The 25584-nt window shown below is 31.5% G+C and overlaps 1 protein-coding gene across 1 annotated transcript; it reads left to right on the plus strand.

Annotated features, from left to right (window-relative positions):
* The first annotated feature begins 8167 nt into the window (after positions 1-8167).
* Positions 8168-18742, plus strand: LOC105788982 (uncharacterized). Its single transcript, XM_052633958.1, has 2 exons — positions 8168-8507; positions 18648-18742. Exons 1-2 carry the CDS (start codon positions 8168-8170, stop codon positions 18740-18742), a joined length of 435 nt encoding a protein of 144 aa, XP_052489918.1.
* Positions 18743-25584: the final 6842 nt, after the last annotated feature.

The following is a 25584-nucleotide window of genomic DNA, read 5'->3' on the forward strand; positions in this document are numbered from 1 at the left end:
GTGTGTCTTTATCTAGTTAATGTGTATGTTAAAATGATTGAAGTTGAAGTGAGGATGGATAATGCATATGAATATTTGATCAAATAGGTAAGTAAGCAAGTTTGTATACTTGGTTATATGAGGTATTATATAATGCATAAGACTTGGATTTGGCTTGGTTTAAATGTCTTGGATTGGCTTGTGAATGTGTTAAAGTGTTAATGTAGGTGGAAGACCAATTGGGTGAGAAATATGGCTTAGAAATTACCTTATTTTGTCCACACGAGTAGAGACATGGGCGTGTGTCTCAGCCCTGTGTGACACACGACCTAGCACATAGGCATGTGTTTCGGCCATGTGTTTCCTGCATCTTTAAAATTTAAAACAAAATGCTCAAGATTTTTCACACGGCCTGGCACACGGACGTGTAGCTTGGCCATGTGACTCAAGTCAGAGAGTTACACGGGTACGAACACGACCGTGTGTCCTATTTCGAATGCCCACATGACCTGACCATATGAGCGTGTGTCCCCTGCACCTTGGAAAAATTTGAAATTTTGTGAAAAATTCTCTAAGCGACTAGTTTTTAATGCATTTTTTTTGCCTCAAAGGCTCATATAAGGGACTTTATAAATAATTTCTGACATGAATGTTAAATAATATGAAATGTCTATATTTGATCCATATATTTTGGTAATGCTCCATAACCCTATTCCGGCGACGGATACGGGTTAAAGGTGTTACATGACTGATGGGAATTTAGATTTTCATACTTTATATATGTGTTTTAGTTTGTACACTTCGTTAACATAGCTCATGTGATCCAGATGTACCGAAGCACATACAACACGACCGTGTGCCAGACAGTGTGAACCATAAGGTTTGAGCCAAAGCGGTCGTGTGGGCCCAAATTTAATTTTATTTCCTAGGACCATAGTTATTGTATGAATCGAATCTAGCCCTTTCGAAAGGACCATATGGTATAAATTTCCTTGGAAAGAAGTTTACTTTGGCTCCACTTGCTCCAAGAAGTCTACAATGATCAACTCAAACTTGCTAGTAAGATGGGTAAGGGAAGTGAGGTAAAATCATTGAAAAAGACTGAGAGTAAAGAGGCCCTTAGTGTTAAAATCCAACTTAAAGGCCTAACATTGGTGAGTGATTGCACACACAAGTCACGAGATGAGAGAGTGAGTTTATTCGTTAGGTTTCGAGATATCAAATTTGCTCTTTGTACAAAACAAACATTTGTAATTATTAGGTTTAGGGAAAACTTTGTTTTGACTAACCCTAATACACATTTGCCTAGTTGTTTTGTTGATCTTTTGCAGGATTTTGAGGATGTATTTCCTTCTAAAATGCCTAAGGGATTACCTCCTTTACGAGGGATTGAACATCAAATTGACTTTGTGCCTGGTTCGAGTATTTCGAATAGACCAGTCTATCGAAGCAATCCTGAAGAAACTAAGGAGTTGCAAAGGCAAGTTGAAGATCTCTTAGAGAAAATGTTGATTCGTGAGAGTCTAAGCCCTTGTGCAGTCCCTGTACTTCTCGTCCCCAAAAAAGATGGTTCTTGGAGAATGTGTGTTGATTGTCGTGCTATCAACAAGATTACGGTAAAGTATCGACATCCAATTCCTCGATTAGATGATATGTTGGATGAGCTTAATGGTGCATGCATTTTCTCTAAAATTGACTTAAAAAGTGGTTACCATCAAATAAGAATGAAACAAGGTGATGAATGGAAAACTGCTTTTAAGACTAGGTATGGCCTGTATGAGTGGTTAGTCATGCCATTTGGCTTAACTAATGCTCCTAGCACATTCATGAGATTAATGAACCACATACTTAGACATTTTTTAGGAAAATTTGTCGTTGTGTATTTTGATGACATACTGATTTATAGCAAAACTTTGAATGATCATGTTGGGCATGTTAAATTAGTATTGGATGTGTTAAGGCATGAACGACTCTTTGCTAATCTTGAAAAATGCACCTTTTGTATGGATAAGCTTATTTTTTGGGGTTTTGTGATAAGTTCTACAGGCATCCATGTGGATGAGGAGAAGTTAAAGGCAATTAAAGAATGGCCTATCCCTAAAACTATTTCTAAGGTAAGGTATTTCCTTGGGTTAGCCGGTTTCTACCGCAGGTTTGTTCGTAACTTTTCTACAATTGCTTCGCCTTTGACTGCACTTATTAAAAAGGATGTATCTTTTCATTGGACAGATAAGCAAGAATTAGCATTTAATGAACTTAAAGATAAATTGTGTAATGTTCCTATTCTTCTTTTACCTAATTTTGAAAAGACCTTTGAGATTGAATGTGATGCTTCTGGTGTAGGTATAGGTTCCGTCCTCATGCAAGATAGTAAACCACTAGCCTACTTTAGTGAGAAACTTGGTGGAGCACATTTGAACTATTCGACCTATGATAAAGAGTTGTATGCCTTGGTAAGGGCATTAGAAGTTTGGCAACATTACCTTTTACCAAAGGAGTTTGTTATTCACACTGACCATGAATCACTTAAGTACTTAAAGGGACAAGGCAAGTTGAACAAGCGACATGCGAGGTGGGTTGAATTCATTGAATCTTTTCCTTATGTTATAAGGTATAAGAAAGGTAAAAATAATATCGTGGCTGATGCTCTATCAAGGAGGTACACTTTACTTAGTACTTTGCATACTAAGTTATTAGGTTTTGAGTATCTCAAAGATTTATATGCCACTGATTCTGATTTTGCAAGCATTTATGACGCATGTGAACATGGTGCATTTCACAAATTTTATAAGCATGATGGCTATCTTTTTCGAAATAATAGACTATGCTTACCAAAGTGTTCAATGCGAGAATTATTGGTTCGAGAGGCTCATAGTGGTGGTCTTATGGGTCATTTTGGAGTCACTAAGACTTATGATGTTTTACATGAGCATTTTTATTGGCCTAACATGCGAAAACTTGTTGAGAAAATTTGCTCTACTTGCATTACTTGTAAACAAGCTAAATCCACTGTGATGCCTCATGGTCTATATACTCCTCTTCATATTCCTAGTTCACCTTGGACTGACATTTCAATGGATTTTGTAATAGGTTTACCAAGGACAAAGCGTGGACGAGATAGCATCTTTGTGGTTGTGGATCGATTTTCTAAAATGGCTCATTTCATTCCATGCCATAAGACTGATAATGCAACCCATGTTGCTGATCTATTTTTCCGTGAAGTTGTGAGATTACATGGAATCCCAAGGACTATCGTTTCCGATAGAGATATAAAATTTTGGAATGTGTTATGGGGTAAGTTAGGTACTAAGCTACTTTACTCTACTACATGCCACCCTCAAACTGATGGTCAAACCGAGGTGGTAAATCGAGTTTTGGGATATTTGCTTAGAGCCATAATAGGTAAGAATGTTAAATCTTGGGAAGAATGGATACCCTATGTTGAGTTTGCTTATAATCGTTCTGTTCATTCTTCCACAGGTTTTACTCCTTTTGAGATTGTATATGGCTTTAATCCACTTACTGTTTTAGATTTGCTTCCTTTATCTTTGAATGAGATTGCTAATTTAGATGGTGAAAGGAAAGCTGATTTAGTGAAAGAGATCCATAAGAAGGCTCGTAAAGCCATTGAGAAAAAGAATGAGTCCAATGCACATCGCGCTAATAAAGGGCGAAAGCAAGTCTTGTTTGAACCTAGAGATTGGGTATGGGTGCATATGAGGAAGGAACGATTTCCTTCTAAGAGAAAGAATAAACTTGATGCACGAGGAGATGGACCATTCCAAGTACTCGAGAAAATAAATGACAATGCTTATCGCATTGATCTTCTTGGTGAGGATTGTGTTAGTGCTACTTTCAATGTTTCTGATCTTTCTCCTTTTGAATTTGATGTAGGTTCAGATTCGAGGACGAATCTTCTTGAAGAGGGGGAGAATGATACGAGCTAATGAGGTGACACTCAAGGGATTGTTTTTCCTAGTGGTCCAATCACTCGAAACAAGGCACGATAATTAAAATCAAAGATGAATGCTTTTGTCCAAGACTTTGTTGCTACAAATTTAATTCATCATGTTTGTGACGTTGACAAATACGGGAATGCAATTCACTGGACCAATCTTGGAATAGTGAAAGCCCATAAATTGGTGGATTAATCTTTTATGTATCTTATTATTATTATTATTTACTTAATTCTCATTGGTTGGGACACATCACTTATGAGTTTTAAGTAATTTTATTGGTTAGGTTATTATTTATTTATTTTCTTAGATAATTTTAAAGAGTTTTAGTAGGGTTCAATTACTCTTGTATTTTGCCTATAAATAGGCTTGCTTTCTACACATTGGGGAGGGAATAAAAAGAGAGTATTTGTTTTCTTCCAAATTTGTGTGAGGCAAATTTTTGAGAGTAGAGTGATTCTTCTCTTGCTATTTAGTTTGGAGTTTGTTACTTTCGAGGGTATTTTGGAGTTACAAATATTCAAATTTCTTTCCCGTTCATCGGTGTTTCTAGGGGTTTCGTAGGGAGCTGCTCAATCATTGGCGTTTTTGGTTACAAGTTAACCAAGGGTTCCATAAGGCAAATCTATCCTTTTTTTTCTTTATTATTATTATTTAACTAATTTTATTTATTCTCATTTTATTTCTAATTTGTGTTTCTCTTGTGTCTAGATCCGGGTTTCCGCATAAAAAACGTTGGATTTTCAAAAATCAAACTGCGTTTTTCAAACTGAATTTAACTAAGAGTTCTGCAGTAAACATAGGCGATTTATAAATATAAATTTAATCAACAGAATTAACAAATTAAGTAAGAAAGATATTTTCTTTTAAAATAAATCAGAATTGTTTTTTTATCAAAAGCTAGTGTTTTTCTACAAACCTCAATTAATTTATGAATTTTCATAATTGATCATGGTGACTTCTCCAGATCTGGCCATAACGTCTAGGCCGAGTTTCGGTGTTATAGTGTGGTTACTCGATGTCATTGGGTAAGGAATTCATTTTCAAAGTTGAAGCTAGAGCGATGGTGAAAGACCTTTTTATAGCATGGTAAAAGGGGTTCAAAAGGATTGAGGTTGAATGTAATAATGCTTTGTTGGTAGAATTACTGTTAGCAGGTGGTGGTGCTAGTAGTAGCTTGGTGGAGTTAAGGCTTTTGCATTAGCTTTTGCATAGGAAATGGGACGTAAGAGTGTGCCACATCCCAAGGGAGCATAATGGGGTTGCAAATCATATGACTAAATGTGCTGCAATTGGTTTTTCAATTTTACAACTATTTGAAGAACCTCCTATTTTAATATAAGATTTATTGCTTGTTGATTGTAATGTGTCGTTGCTTAATTAATGTTTACAGGTTGAGGTAATCGTTTTATGTTGTTTCTTTTTACCGAAAAAAATATACATTTGCCAAAAATAGAACATATTTTAAATTAAAAAAAAGAAAAAGTTATGAAGAGAAAATTAACCAATTGTATACCCTTTTATACTTAAAATTCCAATATATAATTTAATATATAACTTAAATTTAATATTATAATATAGTTTTTTCAAAATATTGGAAGTCTGTTATTTTTTAATACATAAATTGCCCATACTTCTAACTTCTAATACTTAAATTGCCCTTATTAATTCCTAAATAGCTAAGGGAGTTGGGTTTATTTTTAATGTTTAAGACTTAAAATGCCTCTTAATTCTTAATGGCTAAAGAGGAGTTGGTTTATATATATATATATTGAAGATTAGATATTATATATAGATATAGATAAAGATTAAATAAAATTTAAAATTTATTTAATTAATTTTTTACAAAATACCTAAATTGCCCTTATTATGTTCTAATACTTAAATTATCCCTATTGGTTTTCAATACTACCTAAAATACCCTATTAGTTTTTAACACCACTTAAAATACACTTATTAATTCCTAAAGGCTCTCTTTAACAGTTAGTTATATATAATGTATAAACTACAAGTTAATATAATAGTAAAATTGCACTTTAACCTTCCATTTGTCTTGTAACCTCTTAGAAATTTATGAAATTATAAGTTAGAATAATGGTAAACTTACACTTTACCTCTCCAAATGTGCAATTCATTTTTAGCCGCCTAGAGCAATTTTCTAACTTTGCCTTCCGACATTCAACTTCGCAAAGTAGCCTATTTCAATCATTTTGGGATATTCAAATTAGTAAAATTCAAATTCAAATACGTTAAAATTCTTTATTTTATATTCAAAAAATAAAATTTATAAGCATTTTATAACCAGTGGATTCAGATATCCGCGAAGAGCATAGAGAAATGGGAAGTCAATAGCCTCGGCCCCAATGGTAAATATGTTTTGTAGCCCTTTAGAAATCTATGATATTACAACTTAATATAATGGTAAAATTATACTTTAGCTCCTAAAATATTAAATTTTCATTGTGACCTTTTAAAAATTTATGAATTATAAATTAATATAATAATAAAATTAGATTTTGCCCCAATAAATCCAAATAGTAATTTTAAAATTGGAATTTAAATATTATTCAAATATATAAAACAAAACATTGGTATCCGAATTACCATTCCTAGTTTTGTTATGCAAGATAAAGTTGATTGGAAAGGGAGATGGGTTGTTCATTGAATTGTTTTTATATGTCGCAAAAGATTACTTTCTACTTTAGCTAAAATCAAATTGGACCATACCACATTCCTAATCCTTGAATAAATCAAAAAACGTCCTATCAAGATGATTAATTTAATAGTAATTGGAACAAAGTTTGCTCATCAAAACAATGAATCTATTCTCTTTTATCGTTTCAAAACTTTATATCACCAAATAATGTTGTAGGATTTTAATGAGAATATGAACAGTATAATAAATCTTAAGAAAGAAGTTTGCCCACTAACTAAAGTCTCACCGTTCAAAATTTTCAATTCACGAAATTAATATTACTTAGGCCCAATCATTATTCTTTTATTAAAAGGTATATAAGGCTTTTAACTTTGGTGAAAAAACAATTTCCCACATCAACATTATAATAATCAAAAATAGAAAATGCTGGTTAAAAGTAATTTGAGAGTTTGTGAAGGGTTTAATTGATGTTTTACTAAAATTCAAGGATTTATATATCCTTTTAGCCTTATTTTATGGGTTTTTTCTCTTCCACTAGACTAGTATTACTTTAGAAAAGAGGAAACTAGAGATTAATGTGAAATCCTCGTAAAATATCAAATGAATTTAATATAAGATGAATTATTTTGTAAATTGTGTATAATAAATGAATACTATTTTAACACATATTTAATTTATGTAAAAGTATATTTAAACACGATAAAATAATTAAATGAAAATGTATCATAACCGGGTTTGGTTAATAGAATGTGAATATTAAGTAGACGTCCAAATGCGTTTTTGCATCTTTAGATGTGAATTAAATTGACGCAATTCAATGAATGGAAAACAGAAGGCATTATTTAAAGTTAGGATATCAACATTTGCGAGTTTTAGATAAAAAAAAACCTATAATGATAGCGCAAAGTAGCCTCAAATTTTAATGCTGACATGGCTAAATGCATGCATGAACCAATTTATATTTTTAAAATTTTTCTACGAATCATATATTCAATTGATCCGATTTTCAATTATATTTCTTATTTTTTAAACAAAATTCTAATTTATATTTATTTATTAATTAGTTAAATTGCACAAATCATCTATTGAATGTCCAATTGAATGTCCACTTCAGTTCGATTTTTTTCAACCATATTTAGAGGGCAGGTGCGGTCCCAAAAAAAATGTAAATTGTATCTCTTTTCCCTTTAAAATGCATAAGAGTATCAATTCTATTTAGTTTAACCTTTTAAAAGATATTAAGATGAAATAATTATAAAAATTTATAACTTAATTCCCGCCTCCACTAAAATTTTCCAACTTCCCCACTAATCATATCCCTTATAATTATTTTCTCTATTCACAGTAAATGATGTCAATTTTTCTTTTGTCATTACATCCCCACATATCGTCGTAAGCTAAAGTTAAAAGTCAATTGAACTGAAAATCACACGGTGGAATACCACAATGTTTAACACGGTTTTGCTGCGAAGTTCCTTGTCATTTCCTACTACGATAAGCCTGCTAAAACCCTATAAATTTTTTCATCATATTACTGCTTCTAAAACCATCATATTAAGTGCTACTTCTTGAAACCATGGAATCAACAAGTTTTTCATCTTATAACCTTCTTAACTTCAATCAAAGACCTCTTCGGCATGGCCCCAAGTACCGGAGAAAGTCAGGAACCTTCATCGTAGCTTCAACTGGAGGTATCAATAATAAAAGCAATGGACCGGATTATGTCGGTAAGCGCGTCGACGAAAACATGATCATGCTACGAATGCGGATTAAAGATACAAAGATTTCGGAGGGTTTTGAGTTGCCTTCGGAATGGATGGAATGGGAGAAGCAATATTACCTTCATTATAATGAGGATGTTTGTGAAGCAATGGGGGTTTTGCAAAACTTGTTGGTGAATGTTAGGCCAAGTTTCGGTATTGCAATGGTGGTACTTGTTTTATTAAGCTTTCTAATATCAACTGGTGTCACCTTGTTTCATGTTTTGCGGTTAGGTCAATGGTTCATATCTGGGTTTAATCCAAATTGATTTGCCAAAATAGATTATTCTCCTTAGGGTTTATTACTTCATATTTAGGCTTAATCCAAGTTGTTTTATTAGTGCATGTAGTTCCTTGGTTCTACCACTTAAGTTTGTAACCTTTTTGTTTGCTTCAATAAAATTTAATAGCTTTTGTATCTATGTATGTATGTGTCCATGCTTGCTTTGGAAGGAGTGTTGCATTAAAGGCTTGCAAGTCTGGGTTTAATCCAAATTGATTTGCCAAAATAGATTATTCTCCTTAGGGTTTATTACTTCATATTTAGGCTTAGTCAAAGTTGTTTTATTAGTGCATGTAGTTCCTTGGTTCTCTCACTAAAGTTTGTAACCTTTTTGTTTGCTTCAATAAAATTTAATAGCTTTTGCATGTATGTATGTATGTATCGGAAGGAGTGTTACATTAAAGGCTTGCAAGTCTTGAAAGCCCATTCCACACTTGCAACCCCATTCCACTACTCTTATTTTGTGGGATTTAGGTTGGATTTATATATCACATTAAATAGTATATATAATTGTTGAAGTTACGAAGTAGAAGCATTAAATTTTGAGAGATTAATTAAAATTTTTCTAAATTTTTAAAGCGACCAAGGCTCTCTAGCTCTTCTTTCAAGTTCAGTTAGGCCAAATTTTATTCAGTTAATTAAAACTATAAATAGTTAATTTAAACTTGTAAAATTTAAGTAGTTTAACACTTTTTCCAAACTTTTTACACTATTAATATTTTAACAATCTAATCGTCATATTTTTATGTTCCATTTGTGTATATTATGTGTCGAAATTTTTTTTTTGAGATCGAGTTTTTATTAAAAAAATGAAAATGGGAGTCGCCACCGATATTTTTTTATGAGGTGTGATCGGATCACCTTGTAGTTTGGTTGTTTTAATAAAAGGCTTGATTCACTAAAACAATGATTTGTTGTCTTCAAAAGTCTAAAAAATGGGTTCGGGAGTCGGTTACGCACGAGGAGAGATTAGCACCCTCGTTACTCCCAAAATTGGTACCTAATTGATTACTTGATGTCCTAACATCAAGAATTCAAAATTTGAAGAGAGTTTAAAACACGATCACTTTTCGTATTAAGGCATCAATTAACTAAAATTATTTTCGTGAAAAGGGCTTATTTCTAGTTGATCGAGAAGAAAGACCATGCCTCGTAAGTTGAAAACAAGAATAAACTCTATTTGATTGTTACTTAAATCTCCTTTTTTATTTTTGAAATAAATATTCAACTATTTCAAATTTAGGAGGAAGTCATATTCCGTAAGTTAGGAGCACGACTCTTCTAATTTCCAAAAATAACGAATATTGTCTTAATTTTAATTATTTCTTATAAGTCGTATAAAAAACGGGTTCACCATTTAATATGATACGTAATTGAGCATAATGAGGAAACAAATAAATATGTCTAAACCTAAGGGAAAATATCATAAGTGTCGAAACCATTTTTTTTGTAAAAGGGGTCAACTTTTTATTTTAAGAATGAAAACGAAAGAAACGGGAGTCACCACCAATCCTTTTTGATGAGGTGTGATCGGGTCACCTCGAAAAGTGGTTGTTTTTAATAAACGACTTGATTTATTAAAACAAAGATTTCGGTCCACGAAATTCAGAAAAATGGGTTCGGGAGTCAGTTACGTACGAGGAAGAATTAGCACCCTCATAACGCCCAAAATTGGTACCTAGTTGATTAATTAGTGTCTTAGTGTCGAAAATTGAAAATTTTGAAGAGATTTAAAATACGATCTTTTGTTAAAATATCGCTTAATTGAAATTTTTTTTAGAAAAGAGTGTATTTCACGTTAATCGGGAAAAAATTTATGTCTCGTAAGTTAGGACACAAAGTCTTAAATCCCAGAAACGAGAATAAACACCAAAAGTTTTATTATTTTAAAAGATATTTGATTATCTCGGTTTTAGAAAAGAAATCATATTCCGTAAGTTAGAACACGCTTTTATTAATTCCTGAGATTATCAAAAAACTTATGTTTAAAAAAGGGAGTTCGTGTATTCAGATTTATTGAGAAGATCGAAACCCCGTAAGTTAGGGAACAACTTTTCGAATTTCAAAATACAAAATATTGCTTATTTAGAAAAAAAAATTAATGTATCGGGTAAAATGCAACACGGTTTTGTAGTTAAATGTAAAATGAATTACGGTGCCGATATGCATAATAGAATAACAATAAATGCATTAATGTGAACAACAATATAAAGAACGAGAATAAAATACAATAAACAAGAAAAATAAAAAGACAAATAATAAGGATAACAAACTAAAATTTGAAGCTAAAGACCTAATATTAAATAAATAAATATTGTATAAAACAATTTAAGAATAATAATATTAATAATAATGATGATGATGATAATAATAATAATAATAATAATAATAATAATAATAATAATAATAATAATCTAAAGTTTTAAAATTATATGAAAGGATATAAATAAATAGATGGTGAAATAAAATAAATGTATTTAAAACATTTAGGTAAATAAATAAAAATATAATAGAAATAATGATGCAAAACTAATTAATTTAATAATATGGCGATAATAATAAGTGAATAAATAAAAAAGGAAAATAATAATAGTAATAATATTTAATTAATTAATTTAATGATAAAATAACAAAAATAACAAAAAAGGGGCCAAATCAAACTTAAAACATAAATTTGGGGCAAATCAGAAATAAATAAAAATGAAAAGGACCAAGTTGAATGCGTGAATAACAAGGAGGGACCAAATGGGCAATAATCCCCACCCTCCAAAACGCACAGCTTCAAGGTGGACCAAATTGAAAGCCGAAATAAATTATAGGGCAAAATTAAAAAATGAAAGAAACTTGATTGTAAATAATTAAAAAGCGGAAGGGCTAAAAGTGCAAATAGCCCATTAATAAAAAACACATGGATCCTCCTAGGCTGGTCGGGTCAGTGCGCGGGTCAGACACAAAACGACGTCATTTTGGTGCCTGAGAGGCCTGTCCAAAACGGCTTCGTTTTGGAGGCCTATTTAAGTCAAATTTTTTCCAAAAAATTCATTTCAGCCTTCATTTTTAAAAAAAAAATTCTTTCTCTCCGTTTTCTCTCTGTTTTTCTATGGGCACTGCCCAGAATCCGGTGAAGTTTCGGCCATTGGTCGTCGACGATGGCACCGCTGTTTACGACTGCTGAAAAATTAAAAAAAAATATTTTTCTCTAGTGATCAAGAAAAAGGTAAGCCCCCTTTTTTATTTTTATTATATATATGTAAAAGAAAAACGGATAGATCCGAAAAAAATAAGACAAAAGAAGAACCTTTGTATTTTCTATTTTCTCCTTTTCTTTTTGCTATATTTTTGCTTGAATCTATTTTTGTATTTCAAGAAAAATCTGGACCCTTTTACAATGATTTATCGTGGCTTATATAGCCATTTTTACACATTTTAATCTATTTTTGTAAGCTGTCACTTCTGCTTTTGATCTTTGCAAGTGCAAGTGGGTGGTGGCAAGTGGAGTTGGTGGCTGTGGCGGTGGTAGTGGCAGACCTAGGGTGCGGCGCAATAGGGTTAGGGGGCTAGGGTTTCTGCTGGATTTTGGGCTTGGTTTTTTTGTAATGTAATTGGATTGTTTTATTGGGCTTGTATCTTGGGCCCGAGCAAATTGGGCTCATTACAATAAGGATTAAAATAAAAATAAAATGGCTACGTGAATAAAGAGAAGAAAAATCCAAATGATCATGAAAAAAAATAAGTAGGTAGCTAAGATCACAATAATTTAATCGTAATAATGCGACACAGATTGATTATAATAATAACAATAATGATTATGACATGATTAATATTTTATTTAATAATATAATGAATAATAATAATGCAATGTCAATTTTGTAATTATAATGGTACAATAAGAATATTAATTCATGGCATTAATAACAAAATAAAATAACTTGAAATAATAAAAATAAAAATGAAAGGGAAGTATAAATAGTATCAAACTTAAATATTTAAAAAGTAAAAGAGTAATAAATAAATGGACAAAACAAATAACATTAAATTTAAGTATTTAAGAAATAAAGGGATGAATAAATAATAAATAATTAGTAAAACAAGTATAGATAATATCGATCTAAATATATAAAAAAGGTAAAAGAATCATAAATAAATAAATACATAAATAAATAAATAAAAACTTTCATAAAAAATTGAAATTGGATAGATCAAGGATCGAATCAGAATGAAAATGAAGTTAAAAGTAAAAATTATGATAAAATAAGTAAATAAAAACTAAAATGAAAAGCTCGAAAATACACAGGGACTAAATGCGAAATTATCCCAACCCTCAGGACACGTGTCCTTTCTCCAGAAGATCAGTGAACTAAGGACTTAATTGAAAACGAGATAAAATTGAATGGTAAAATTTCTAAAAAGAAAGAATGGTGAAATTAGGACTAAATTAAAACAACCCAAAATGCGGAAGGACTAAAATTGTAAATATACCACTATAAAAAACACGTGGATCCTTGGATCGGGTCAGGTCGAACTTTGGGTCAGCCTCGAAACGACATCGTTTCGGGTGTCCTTTTCCCAAAAATGATCTAAGGACCAAAGTGAAAACAAAATGAAATAGAATGGCTAAAATTAAAAGAAATAAAAAATAGGACTAGATTGAAATAGGCTTCAAAAGCAAAAGGACCAAAGGCGCAATTACTCTATTTTTTAAAAACACGCAGATCCTAGGGATCCGGGTCGGGCAATTGGGTCCTGCTTTGAAACTGCGCTGTTTTGGGGTTATTGAAGCCAGCCCTAAATGATATCGTTTAGTGGCCTCTATATAAACCAAATTTTTTTTAAAAAAAAATCATTATGCCAAAGTTTTTTTAAAAAAAATCTTCAAAGCCCTTTTTTTTCTAGTCTCCCCACGTTTGGCCATTGACGTCGTCGTTCGTTCACCGCGGAAACTGGCCGTCATTAGTTGTGAAATGACGGACGATATAATTTAATCTCCCTAAGAAACCTCGAACCTCTTGTTGAGTGCGCGGCGGAGGCAACTCTTGTATATCCCTGACTTTATCTGGGTCGATCTTTATCCCCTTTTTGCTAACTACGAAGCCTAACAATTTTCCCGACCTGGCCCCGAAGGTACATTTTGCTGGATTGAGCTTTAGCTGGAATTTTCTCAACATTAAAAACAACTTCCTCAGGACTTGTATATGCTCTTCTTTTCTTCGGGACTTTGCGATCATATCATCGACATAAACTTCGATTTCCTTATGCATCATATCATGAAACAGGGTTACCATGGCTCTTTGATACGTCGCTCCCGCATTTTTCAGTCCGAATAGCATCACAATGTAGCAAAATATTCCTCACATGGTTACGAATATAGTCTTTTCCATATTTTCAGGATGCATCTTAATCTGGTTGTATCCGGAGAAACCATCTATGAAAGAGAACAGCGAGTAACCTGCCGTGTTGTCCACTAAAGTGTCGATGTAAGGTAATGTGAAATTGTCTTTCGGGCTGGCCTTTTTTAAATCCCTATAGTCTACACACATTCGTACTTTCCCATATTTTTTAGGGACGGGGACAATATTGGCTACCCATTATGAGTATTTAACCACTTGTAAGAAACCAGTGTCGAATTACTTCTTGACATCTTCTTTTATTTTCAGCAAGACATTGGGTCTCATCCTTCGAAGCTTCTGTTGAACTGGCTTGTACTTTTCTTTTATGGGGAGCTGGTGTTCCACGATATTAGTACTTAGCCTAGGCATATCTTGATACAACCATGCGAAGACATCTTTGAATTATTGGAGTAACTCAATAAGGTCTCGCTTTGTCTCTACAGTGATGCAAGCTCCGATCTTCACCTCTTTCTCTTTTCCTAAGCTTACAATTTCTACTGACTCTTTGTAAGGTAGGATTTGTTTCTCGTCTTGTTCTACCATCCTTAACAAATCAGGAGATAGGTTACGATCTCGATCATCTTCAAAATCCTGAGGTTCCTCTGGACACATATCTTGATCCAATGGAGATTTTGAGTCAGTAGCAGCGCCGCTCATATCATTAATATCTGGAGACCTGTCATATGAACAAAGGAAGACCCAAAGAACAAATGAATCTAAGAATAATTATCTGTGTGGTATGAGTATGAATGAAATGGAAAGAATAAAAGAATATTTGCCAAAATGAGTATGAATATTTTCTTTTATTCTTAAATTCATTTGCCAAAATGGACATATGCCTTTTTTCACAAAAGGATTCTTATTACTCCCAGGCTTAGAGAAATAAGCGTGTTTTGAACATTACTCTGAAATGGTCCTAAAACTACAGGGATGTCCTCTATAGTCTAGTTGTTCAGAACACTCCCGGGGATGTAGGGACAAATTCTTAATAGGTTTTTTTAGTTCCCTTTCCAAACCCTCGATATTTGCAAAGAATTCCAACTCTTTGTTATCCATCAGGCTCTGTACTAAAGTTCTGAACTCGACGCACTTTTGGATTTCATGAAACTTATTGCATACAATGAAATGTAATGTTAATGAATGAAAAAGATGCATGCAAAAGGGCGTTGATTCTAGTTCAAGTCCATAAAAACAACTTTACTAGAAAACAAGTTTCTTTACATAAAGCAAATACATATATGGCCTCGCCTTCACACTTAAAACCTTGACTTTCCCAAGAAACAAAGCTAATTCTCAACCCCGACCTGACTCTGATTCATATTTCAGGCTTTGAACGGCTAGGGTCTGCAAGTGGTCAGCCACTTCTCATACTCGGACCAAAGCTTCGCTCATAACGTAGTCCATATCTTTGACCTGCCCCTCTCAGAGGCTGTCACCTTTCTCTTGTTGCCTTTTCTCGGACCATATTCGCGCGGACATGTTGTCTTCCACTTTATCAAGAAACCCCTTTTATATGAAAAACTCTCTATTTAGCAACTGAACGTGAATCAACACCCTTTTCTATGATGAAAATGTAATGCAATCATAGTCAAAACAAAACGAAACCAGTCAGTACATTTCATACAAAGCTAGAATTTAAAGCAAGCAAGAAATAATAAATAGAGCACCTATTCGGGTGACCACTAGGGGTTTGGGTGTGGTTCTACCTAGGGTGAGTTCTTAGGACTCATTATATGCGGTTTGGTTCTAAAGTAAGGGTATTTGAAATGGCAGATTCCTCTATCCTCACCCATTATAGGCTCATACGGATCAAGTTCAATTCAGGGGAATACATTTCCCTATGGCTACACGGAGATGAAGATCTTACGAAGACATAGGTACGGATGTATCCCGAAAGTGATCCACTATCCTATACGGAGGTGATGACCTCACGAAGGAATAGTTTCTCACTCCCACTTAAGAAAGGCAAAATCGAACAGTTATACAAGGTAATATGTGGCAAGCACACAAAAAAACTTTCGAACCAATAAACTAGATATCCTAGATCGCTATACAACTCGAGATATCAAAACATGAAGGATGAAATGCAATGAAAGGATCGTAAATTTAAACCAAATTATAAATTTCTGACAAAAAGAACAAAAGTAATCAACTCACGGCTTGACTCTAATATTTTGTCCCTAATGGAGTCGCCAAGCTGTCAAAACCTATTTTTTAAGATTGACTTTTTATTAAAAAAAATGAAAATGGGAGTCGCCACAATTTTTTTTATGAGGTGTGAGCGAATCACCTCGTAATTTGGTTGTTTTAATAAAAGGCTTGATTCACTAAGACATTGATTTTTTGTCTTCAAAAGTCTAGAAAATGGGTTCGGGAGTCGGCTACGAACGAGAAAGGATTAGCACCCTCGTTACGCCTAAAATTGGTACCTAATTGATTACTTGATGTCCTAACATCGAGAATTGAAAATTTGAAGAGAGTTTAAAAAACGACCCCTTTTTGTATTAAGGCATCACTTAACTAAAATTATTTTCGCGAAAAGGGCTTATTTCAAGTTGATCGAGAAGAAAGACTATGCCCCGTAAGTTAGGACACGATACTTTGAATTCTTGAAAACAAGAATAAGCTCTATTTGATTGTTACTTAAATCTCCTTTTTTTATTTTTGAAATATATATTCGACTATTTTGGTTTTAGGAGGAAGTCATATTCTGTAAGTTAGGAACACGACTCTTCTAATTCTGAAAGTAACAAACATTGTCTTAATTTTAATTATTTCTTATAAGTCGTATAAAAAACGGGTTCACCATTTAATATGATACTCAATTGAGCATAATGAGAAACCAAATAAATGTGTCTAAACCTAAGGGAAAATATCATAAGGATTAAAATAAAAATAAAATGGCTACGTGAATAAAGAGAGAAAAATCGAAATGATCATGAAAAAAATAGGTAGTGAGATCACAATAATTTAATCGTAATAATGCGACATAGATTGATTATAATAATAACGATAATGATTATGACATGATTAATATTTTATTTAATAATATAATGAAGAATAATAATGCAATGTCAATTTGTAATAATAATGGTACAATAAGAATATTAATTCATGGCATTAATAACAAAATAAAATAACTTGAAATAATAAAAATAAAAATGAAAGGAAAGCATAAGTAATATCAAATTTAAATATTTAAAAAGTAAAAGAGTAATAAATAAATGGACAAAACAAATAACATTAAATTTAAGTATTTAAGAAACAAAGGAATGAATAAATAATAAATAAATAGGTAAAACAAGTATAGATAAGATCGATCTAAATATATAAAAAAGGTAAAAGAATGATAAATAAATACATAAATAAATAAAAAATTTCATAAAAAAATTGAAATTGGATAGACCAAGGACCGAATCAGAATGAAAATGAAGTTAAAAGTAAAAATTATGATAAAATAAGTAAATAAAGACTAAAATGAAAAGCGCGAAAATATACAAGGATTAAATGCAAAATTATCCCAACCCTCAGGACACGTGTCCTTTCTCCAGAAGATCAACGAACCAAGGACTTAATTGAAAACAAGATAAAATTGAATGGCAAAATTTCTAAATAGAAAGAATGGTGAAATCAGGACTAAATTAAAACAACTCAAAATGCGGAAGGAATGAAATTGTAAATATACCATTGTAAAAAAACACGTGGATTCTTGAATCGGGTTAGGTCGGACTTTGGGTCAGCCTCGAAACGATATCGTTTCAGGTGTTTCCCAAAAATGATCTAAGGACCAAAGTGAAAACAAAATGAAATAGAATGGCCAAAATCAAAAGAAATAAAAAAATATAGGACTAGATTGAAACAGGCCGCAAAAGCGAAAGGACCAAAGGTGCAAGGACCAAAGGCGCAATTAGGCCATTTTTTAAAACACGCGGATCTCAGGGATTTGGGTCGGGCAAATCGGTCCTGCTCCGAAACGGTGCCGTTTTGGGGCTACTGAAACTAGCCCTAAACGACGTCATTTAGTGGCGTCTATATAAGCCAAATTAAAAAAAAAAATCATTTTGCCAAAGTTTTTTTTAAAAAAATCTTCAAAGCCTTTTTTTTTCTACTCTCCTCACATTTGACCAGCGGTTGGAAAATTTCAAAAAAATTCCCCTTTGACCTTCTCGACTCCTAGAATCCAAATTTGGAGTCAGTTTTTTTTAGAAAATAGCCAAAAGTCGCCAAAAAGGCAAAGAACCCTTCGATTTTAGGGTTTTAAAAAACTTTTCAACGTAAAAGGAGTCACTGTTCATCGACGGTGACGACCTTGGCCTCTCACGGTGGCAAAAGACCGAATGCCAAGTGAGTCTTCTCTTTTATATATATATATATATATATATATATATATATATATATATATAACAGTTTTAAAAAAGAATGAAAAACAAAAAGGGGATCACCTTTAGAGTTTTTTGATTCTATATTTCGATTGATTTTTTTTTGTATATTTCTTCGTAAAAAATTACAATCCATGGTATTGGCTTTTATAGCCATGAATTGCACTGTTCATTACTGTTTCTTTCTACTGTTTTCATTATTGTTGCGTGTTTGTGTTTGCTGTCTTTTTTCTCACTTTGTTTGCAGGTGGCGGTGGAGGCGATGGGAAGCGGACCCTGGCTATTTGGGCGCAATGGCGGCAGGAGCACCAGACCTCGGGCGGTGTGCCTTCGGGGGAGTAACGGTGCCAGAAGCTAGGGTTTTCCTTTTTTCTAACAATAGTTTAGGCCGTTAGGCCTTAGGGTTTGTGTCATTTGGGCTAGTATTGGGCCACATTTGTTTAAAATGGACTTTGGACTGTTAATTTTATATTTGATTTTTGGTTTGTGTTTTGGTTGGGCCCAAGCAAAAATGGCCCATTACATTATGCATGTTAAGTTTGACATAAATTAAAAATTCCTAACTATTCATTTTATGAAAAGCTTTCAACCATTAAATATATATTTTATAACTAATATTTTAAATCGATATGATAGAGATATCGGATTGATTCAAAAATTTATATGCATTACAAGTACAAATATCTTAATAAATTCAATGGTTGGATTGTTAAAATATTAATCATATAAAAAAGTTACGAAAGGATGTAAAACCATTTAAATTTTACACCGATATAAGTTGTCCTCGCTTTTTCTTTTATTAAAATTTTAATTACAAACAATTTTAGTCATTGAGCTATTTTGGATTGTTAAAATATTAATCATATAAAAAGTTACGAAAGGATGTAAAACCATTTAAATTTTACACCGATGTAAGTTGTCCCTTGCCTTTTTCTTTTATTAAATTTTTAATTACAAACAATTATAGTCATTGAGCTATTCAAAAAGTTCCCATTCAAGTTACTGAAATATTCAAAAAAAATTATTTAAGTCACTAGGTTGTTAAGTTTGTTTTTAAAAAAAAAGTCTGACTAACGAGCTCCATACGACAATTCGACATTGGTGTGGTGGCTCAATACCCATTGACAAGTAGAAAAACATACCTTAGATCCAAGTTGGTCTGATAGTCAATGTCAGAGATTAAAGAAGAAAGCTGTTTGAATTTAGTTTGTAGATTTGTGACATTCAAAGCTATTTCATGAAAAAAAACTGAAGTATAGAAGAAAAGGAGAAGAGTTTTCAATTAGTGTTGGCAATGTGAGTAGATAAGGCCGTACAACAACGATTTCAACATTTTGGTAACTTAATGAAAACTTTCAAATAATTCAATGATCATTTTATAATTTTTTAAAATTGAATAACTTAAAAATAAACTTACTAATAATTTAGTGAATCAAAATATAGCTTACCCAAATAAAAAAAAAATCCTATCCCATATTTTAGAGGCAAAATCTCCTCCACTAAAACTCACCGAAGTGTTGAATTGTAGGCAAAAGGAAGTTGGCAGTTTTACATGATGTAAATTACGACCTTGATAACAATCTCATTGTATTATTTTGTTCTTATAATGCCAAAAATAAATATCGATGAAAGCAACGTAAAGTCAAGTTTCTTCTATTCATTTCCTTTTATTTATACATTTTCTTTTAATTATCCGATGTTTTGTTAATGGTCTATGAAATTACTAAAGAAATTGTAAGATTAAGAATAATCGTATAATGATAAGAATATAGTCTCTATCACTACAATTCTGTGTCAATTTTTCATTTGCCCTTATCTTGTAGGAAAAAAAATAAAGCTTGATTGGCACAACGATTACGTATATGACTACGTTTGTGTATATATGGATCAATATTTTGGCCGACTATATCTGCATCATTCTCATCGAAGTAAATTAGTTTAACTATAAATTTCTTAAACTATATAGTTTTTTTATCAACATTAGAGATAGAATAAATTTTGAGATGATCTAAAGTTAGTGAATGATTGAAGATGAAAATATCGAAAATCAAAATCAATGAGAGGTCATATATCTGTGGTTAAGTTGAGCTTTGGTATGCTTGTTGACTGCTTGAATATAAACACTAGCCAATGGTTGACTAGTGCAAAATATCCTATTTGTTAGGGACGTCGGTAGCTCATACTTTGTACATTTTTCTTGAGCCGTGTAAAAGTTTCTTCTATCAAAGAGAGGTGATTCCTCTAAATACAAGTAGCATTGTTTTGCTAGTATTTAGATTTTGTGCCTAGGGGCGGCGGCCCAGACCCCTCTTAAGATGGGGAATTTCTTTTCTTTTTTTTGTCTTTTAAAATTTATGTAATTTTAAGTTAGAATATTGTAAAATTGTACTTTGGTCCTCAAAAATAATAAATTTTGAATTTAATCCTTTCAAAATTAAAAAAAATTATATTTTAACTCTCATAAAAATATATAATTTAATTTCATCTCCCTAAATTTTTTAACTTCACCCCTATTTGTCCATTATAAAACCTAAGTTTTATGGGTTTTGTGTCAATTCGAGTTTGTACTCCTTGCCTAATAATAAAAAAGACACTATGATTTATTCATATCAATTACAATTTACAACAAAATTTTCATTTTTATTTTTTTTATGGAAGATTTTGCAAACTTCATTCAAACCAAAACATAAAGGTTACAAATATGTTCAAGAAGTATTTCCCACAGCTTGCCACGACTCTTTGGTTGGGTAAGGTAAAAGAGTTGAATTCTTGAACATTCATATTCAAATTTTAACGTGTGTACATCATGTATGAATTTATTTTGATTAGTTTTAATTTATCATTTATTATATTTTACATTGATTTAATTTTGTGTTATAATTATTCAAATATATATTTATATTTAAAAGATTTTAACCCTTCGTGTAGGAGTTTGGAAGATAACATGTCCTAATTAATTAGGAAGGCGACATGTAAAGAAAACAGGAAGCATAAGGATAGATAAGAGAATGATTGTTAGTATTAAAATGAGATTTATTTATATTTTCACTTCAAAATGACTATATCAATCAAAATTAAGTTTGGATTTCAATTGGGTAAATAGTTGTTACCATTCAAATATTATAGTTTTAAAAAATTAAATTAAAATTGTACTAAATATGAATAATACTTGAATTGAATCAAATTTTATTGGTTGAATTGAGTAGATCAATTAATTTTAAAATTTTTCTTAAAATGATTTTTAAAGGTTTTTTGGCTTAATACATAATTTGGTATTCCAGTTCGCCTTTTTTCTAATGTGTAACTTATGTTTTATTTTGGTTTAATGTGGTACTCGATTTGATGAAGTTATACATTTTGGTACCTGAAAGTAACATTGTAAATTTTTTAGTATTTAATTCAAGTTTTAGAATCGATTTGATGAAAATTGAAACCTAATAATATTAGCAATTAACTTCCATCAAATCAACATTAAAAATCCAAATTAAACACACACACAAAAAAAAGTTAGCACCATTACCTTTGGGTACCAATATATATATTTGTCAAAGACAGGTACCAGACTGCGAGGGTGAGTGTTTGATCAAATCGAATGAAAAACTTTTGAGTTAATCGAGTTGACGAATCCTATTTTATCATCCTAACTTGATTTGAAAATTTTTCGAATCGAGTTGAGTGAGATGGAATTCGAACCAAATCAAATTGAATATATTTGTTCAAGTTAAATTAAAAAATTGACTTTGGATTCTTGTAGTGATTGTCACCCACTGTAATCAAATTTGTTATTAACTTTCATCCCCTCATAATTTATTTATTAATCTTTTATATAAGGGTTAACTTTTTTTTCTTGTTTAGTTGCTTCAGTTATCTTCTAATTGTGTCACCATGTATTTTGAAATTTAAAATATATTAAATGTAAAAATATGATTTTTAATTAAAGTTATTTTAAAGATACAATGTGAAATTGATACAAACAAAAATTTTAACATGAATATTTTATGACATCATAAATAATTCAATTTTAATAGAAATTGATAAAGATTCAGCATGATTAAATAATTTAATAATATAAATAGTACAAATTGTGAAATTTAATTTAATAATATAAATAGTAGATATAAATAAAATTAATACTATTTAGGTTTAGGGATTTTATTTTGGGAGTATTCTGGTTTAGGGATTTTTTTTTTGGAGGATTTTGATTTTTAATTTGGGGGTAAAAGGTGAGAAGTAAAAAGTTTTGAGAGAAAAATAAAAAGGTTTGGGACAGGACCTAAGGGGGTAAGGGGTAAAAGTTTTACAGCACGTTTGGTTCGCTGTAATGGAATAGAGGCGTAATGGAATAGAGGTGTAATAGGTAATTCTTTTGTTTGGTTGAATGTAATGGAATAGATGCGTAATGGTATTCTTGTGTTTGGTTGAATGGAATAGAGGTGTAATAGCATAAGGAAAAAACTTAAAATGACTAGAATACCCTTAGCAGAATTTTTTTAAGGTAGATAATTATTGTTATTGTTATTAAATTTTAATAAGATTATTAATATAAATAATAAATAATTTAATCATATTTTAACATAATTGTTATAGAATATAATTTAATAAAATATATTGTCGAAACCGTTTTTTGAAAACAAAAATATAGTTATCGACTTTTAAAAATAAAACTGGAGTCGCCACCGATCCTTTATTAAGGTATGACCGGCCCACCTTAAAAATTATTTTGGTCTGCGAATTTTGAAAACAGGTTCGGGAGTCAGTTACGCACGAGGAAGGGTTAGCACCCTCGTAACGCCCAAAAATCGGTACCAAATTGACTATTTAATGTCTTAGTGTCGAAAGTTAAAAAAGATTTTAAAATAAGTTTGGATGATGAAATTTGCAAAAGGATAACCAATTGTTCAAGTCATGTAAAGAAATCGAGTCCCAATACGTTAGGGTACAATTCCTCATAATCCCCGAACTTTGGATATCTCTCTTATTTTACGAAAATCTTCATTTCGAGAAAGTAACATGCCACACCCAATACGTTAGGGCACAACAAGTTAAGTTTCCAAAAATGATTTTTATGCATTTTGAATAAAAACTATTCTCGGTCATTTAGGATTGACGAAGAAAATCGGAACCCAATACGTTAGGGCTCAATTTCCCTCGAAAATCCCAAACTTCCAAAAATGTTTTTATTCAAAAAAAACCTTTAAATCAAGAAAATAACTTTGATGAAGGGTTAAAACCAAAATATATTTTCAAGAGGGTATGTTAAAGAGCTAATATACAATATGATACAGATCCTTTAATTTTCAGCATACACGAATAAATATTCACGAAAACATATACAAGTACAATTAACAAGTAAATTTGCAAATATATGTACACATATATTTAATACGATATACAAGGATACATAAAAAAATGGAATGGAGCATAACAATCAAAACTAACAAAAATGCATGCATACATATATTTGAAAATCGTAAAAATAAAATAAAAATATAAAAGTATGTACATGTGTATGTATTTACAAGATAAAAAATGTGTAGTATACATGAAAATCTGCATTCGCATATATTTAGATATACATATATATATATAATATATAAAATAATAGATTATGTAAAACAATATAAATATTTATAATAATTTTTAAAAACGGGTACATAAGTGTATTAAAACGTGCATGTGTCATGGAACATATATATAAATATAAAGTATAAAGTATACAAAGAAATTTAGAAAAGTAAAATAAAACAAGTATACATGCGTAAAACATATGCAAATTTAAACCCTCAAAAGCATATATTAAAATATGCACATATATTATATGAAAATATGCGTGTATATGTATTGCAATTATAGTAGTAATAATAATAGAAAACAACGCAATAATAACAATACAATGTAACATAATAATAGTAATAATAGTATAATAATAGTAAAAAAATATATAAAAAAATGAAAAGAAGGATTGAATTGAATTTAAAACAAAAAATGGGGGGGCAAAATTTAAACAATAAAAAAGATCAATTTGAACACGCGAGCGATAGTGTGGGACTAAAAAGGAAATAATTCCTTCCCTTCCAAAACGCTGCGCAATGTGGTATCAAATTGAAATAAAAATGAAATACGCAACCCAAATTTTAAAACGAATAAAAAGGATTCAATTGACGCGCGCTGCAAAAGAAAGGGGCTAAGTGCGCAAATTCCCCACTGACGTCGAAGGCGGATCCTCCCTTGGTCGGGTCACCGCATGGTCAGGAACTGGACAAAACGGCGCCTTTTGAGGTTTTAATAAAACAAAATTTTTTTCAAAATCATTCGAACCGAATGAAAGAGGAAAAAAACTAAAAATCCTCCGGTGCTCGCTAGGTTTTCCCCCAAGCGTCCTCGTGCCGCCTCACCTGGCCAAGCTCCGATCGCGACGGAGATGGCCACCAGTCCGGCGCCCTCAACAAATGAGGTAAACCCTTTCCCTTTTCTTTGTTATTTTTTTTAAAAAAACCATAAAACGCAAAAGGAGAGGAAAGGAAAAAAATAAAATAAAAATGAAACTAAAAAACACCCGACTCACCTTAAAAAAACTTTATACTCTGTTTTCCTTTCAATTTCTTTTTTTTTATTTCTCTGTTATTCAATATCCGTCCCCCTTTTCACTTTACAGATAAAAAATGGCCTTTTATAGGCTCCAAAGTAAGAAGAAAATGAGTACATCTGTTTATTTTCTCTATTTTGTTTTCCTCGGACTCCTTAGGTCCATTTTTATAGATAACCGTGGAGAAACGGCGCGCGTGGAGAGGACCATTTCGAGTCTCATGGCGCTGGGAAGTATCTGTTGGAGGCGGGGCTTTGGCGCTACTTGCTTAGGGTTTTTTCTGTTTAATTTTGCTTTGGTTTATTATGTGGGCTAGGAACTGTTTTGGGCCGATTGGGCCACTTATTTGTTGGGTCTGCCATGCCCTTTTTGTTTAATTTGGACCCAGGCCGATTGGGCCTTATTACATATATAATTTAATAAAATTGTTAATAAATATTCTTATATGAATTTACTAATAAAATCATAATATATAATACTAAAATATAATTTGAAATAATTATTATTAAATATAATTTAATAATAATATATAATTTAATAAAATTCTTATTCTTATATGAATTTACTAAAATCATAATATATAATACCATAAAATATA

Source organism: Gossypium raimondii, chromosome 7 (genome assembly GCF_025698545.1).
Source record: "Gossypium raimondii isolate GPD5lz chromosome 7, ASM2569854v1, whole genome shotgun sequence".
NCBI classification, from domain to species: Eukaryota; Viridiplantae; Streptophyta; class Magnoliopsida; order Malvales; family Malvaceae; genus Gossypium; species Gossypium raimondii.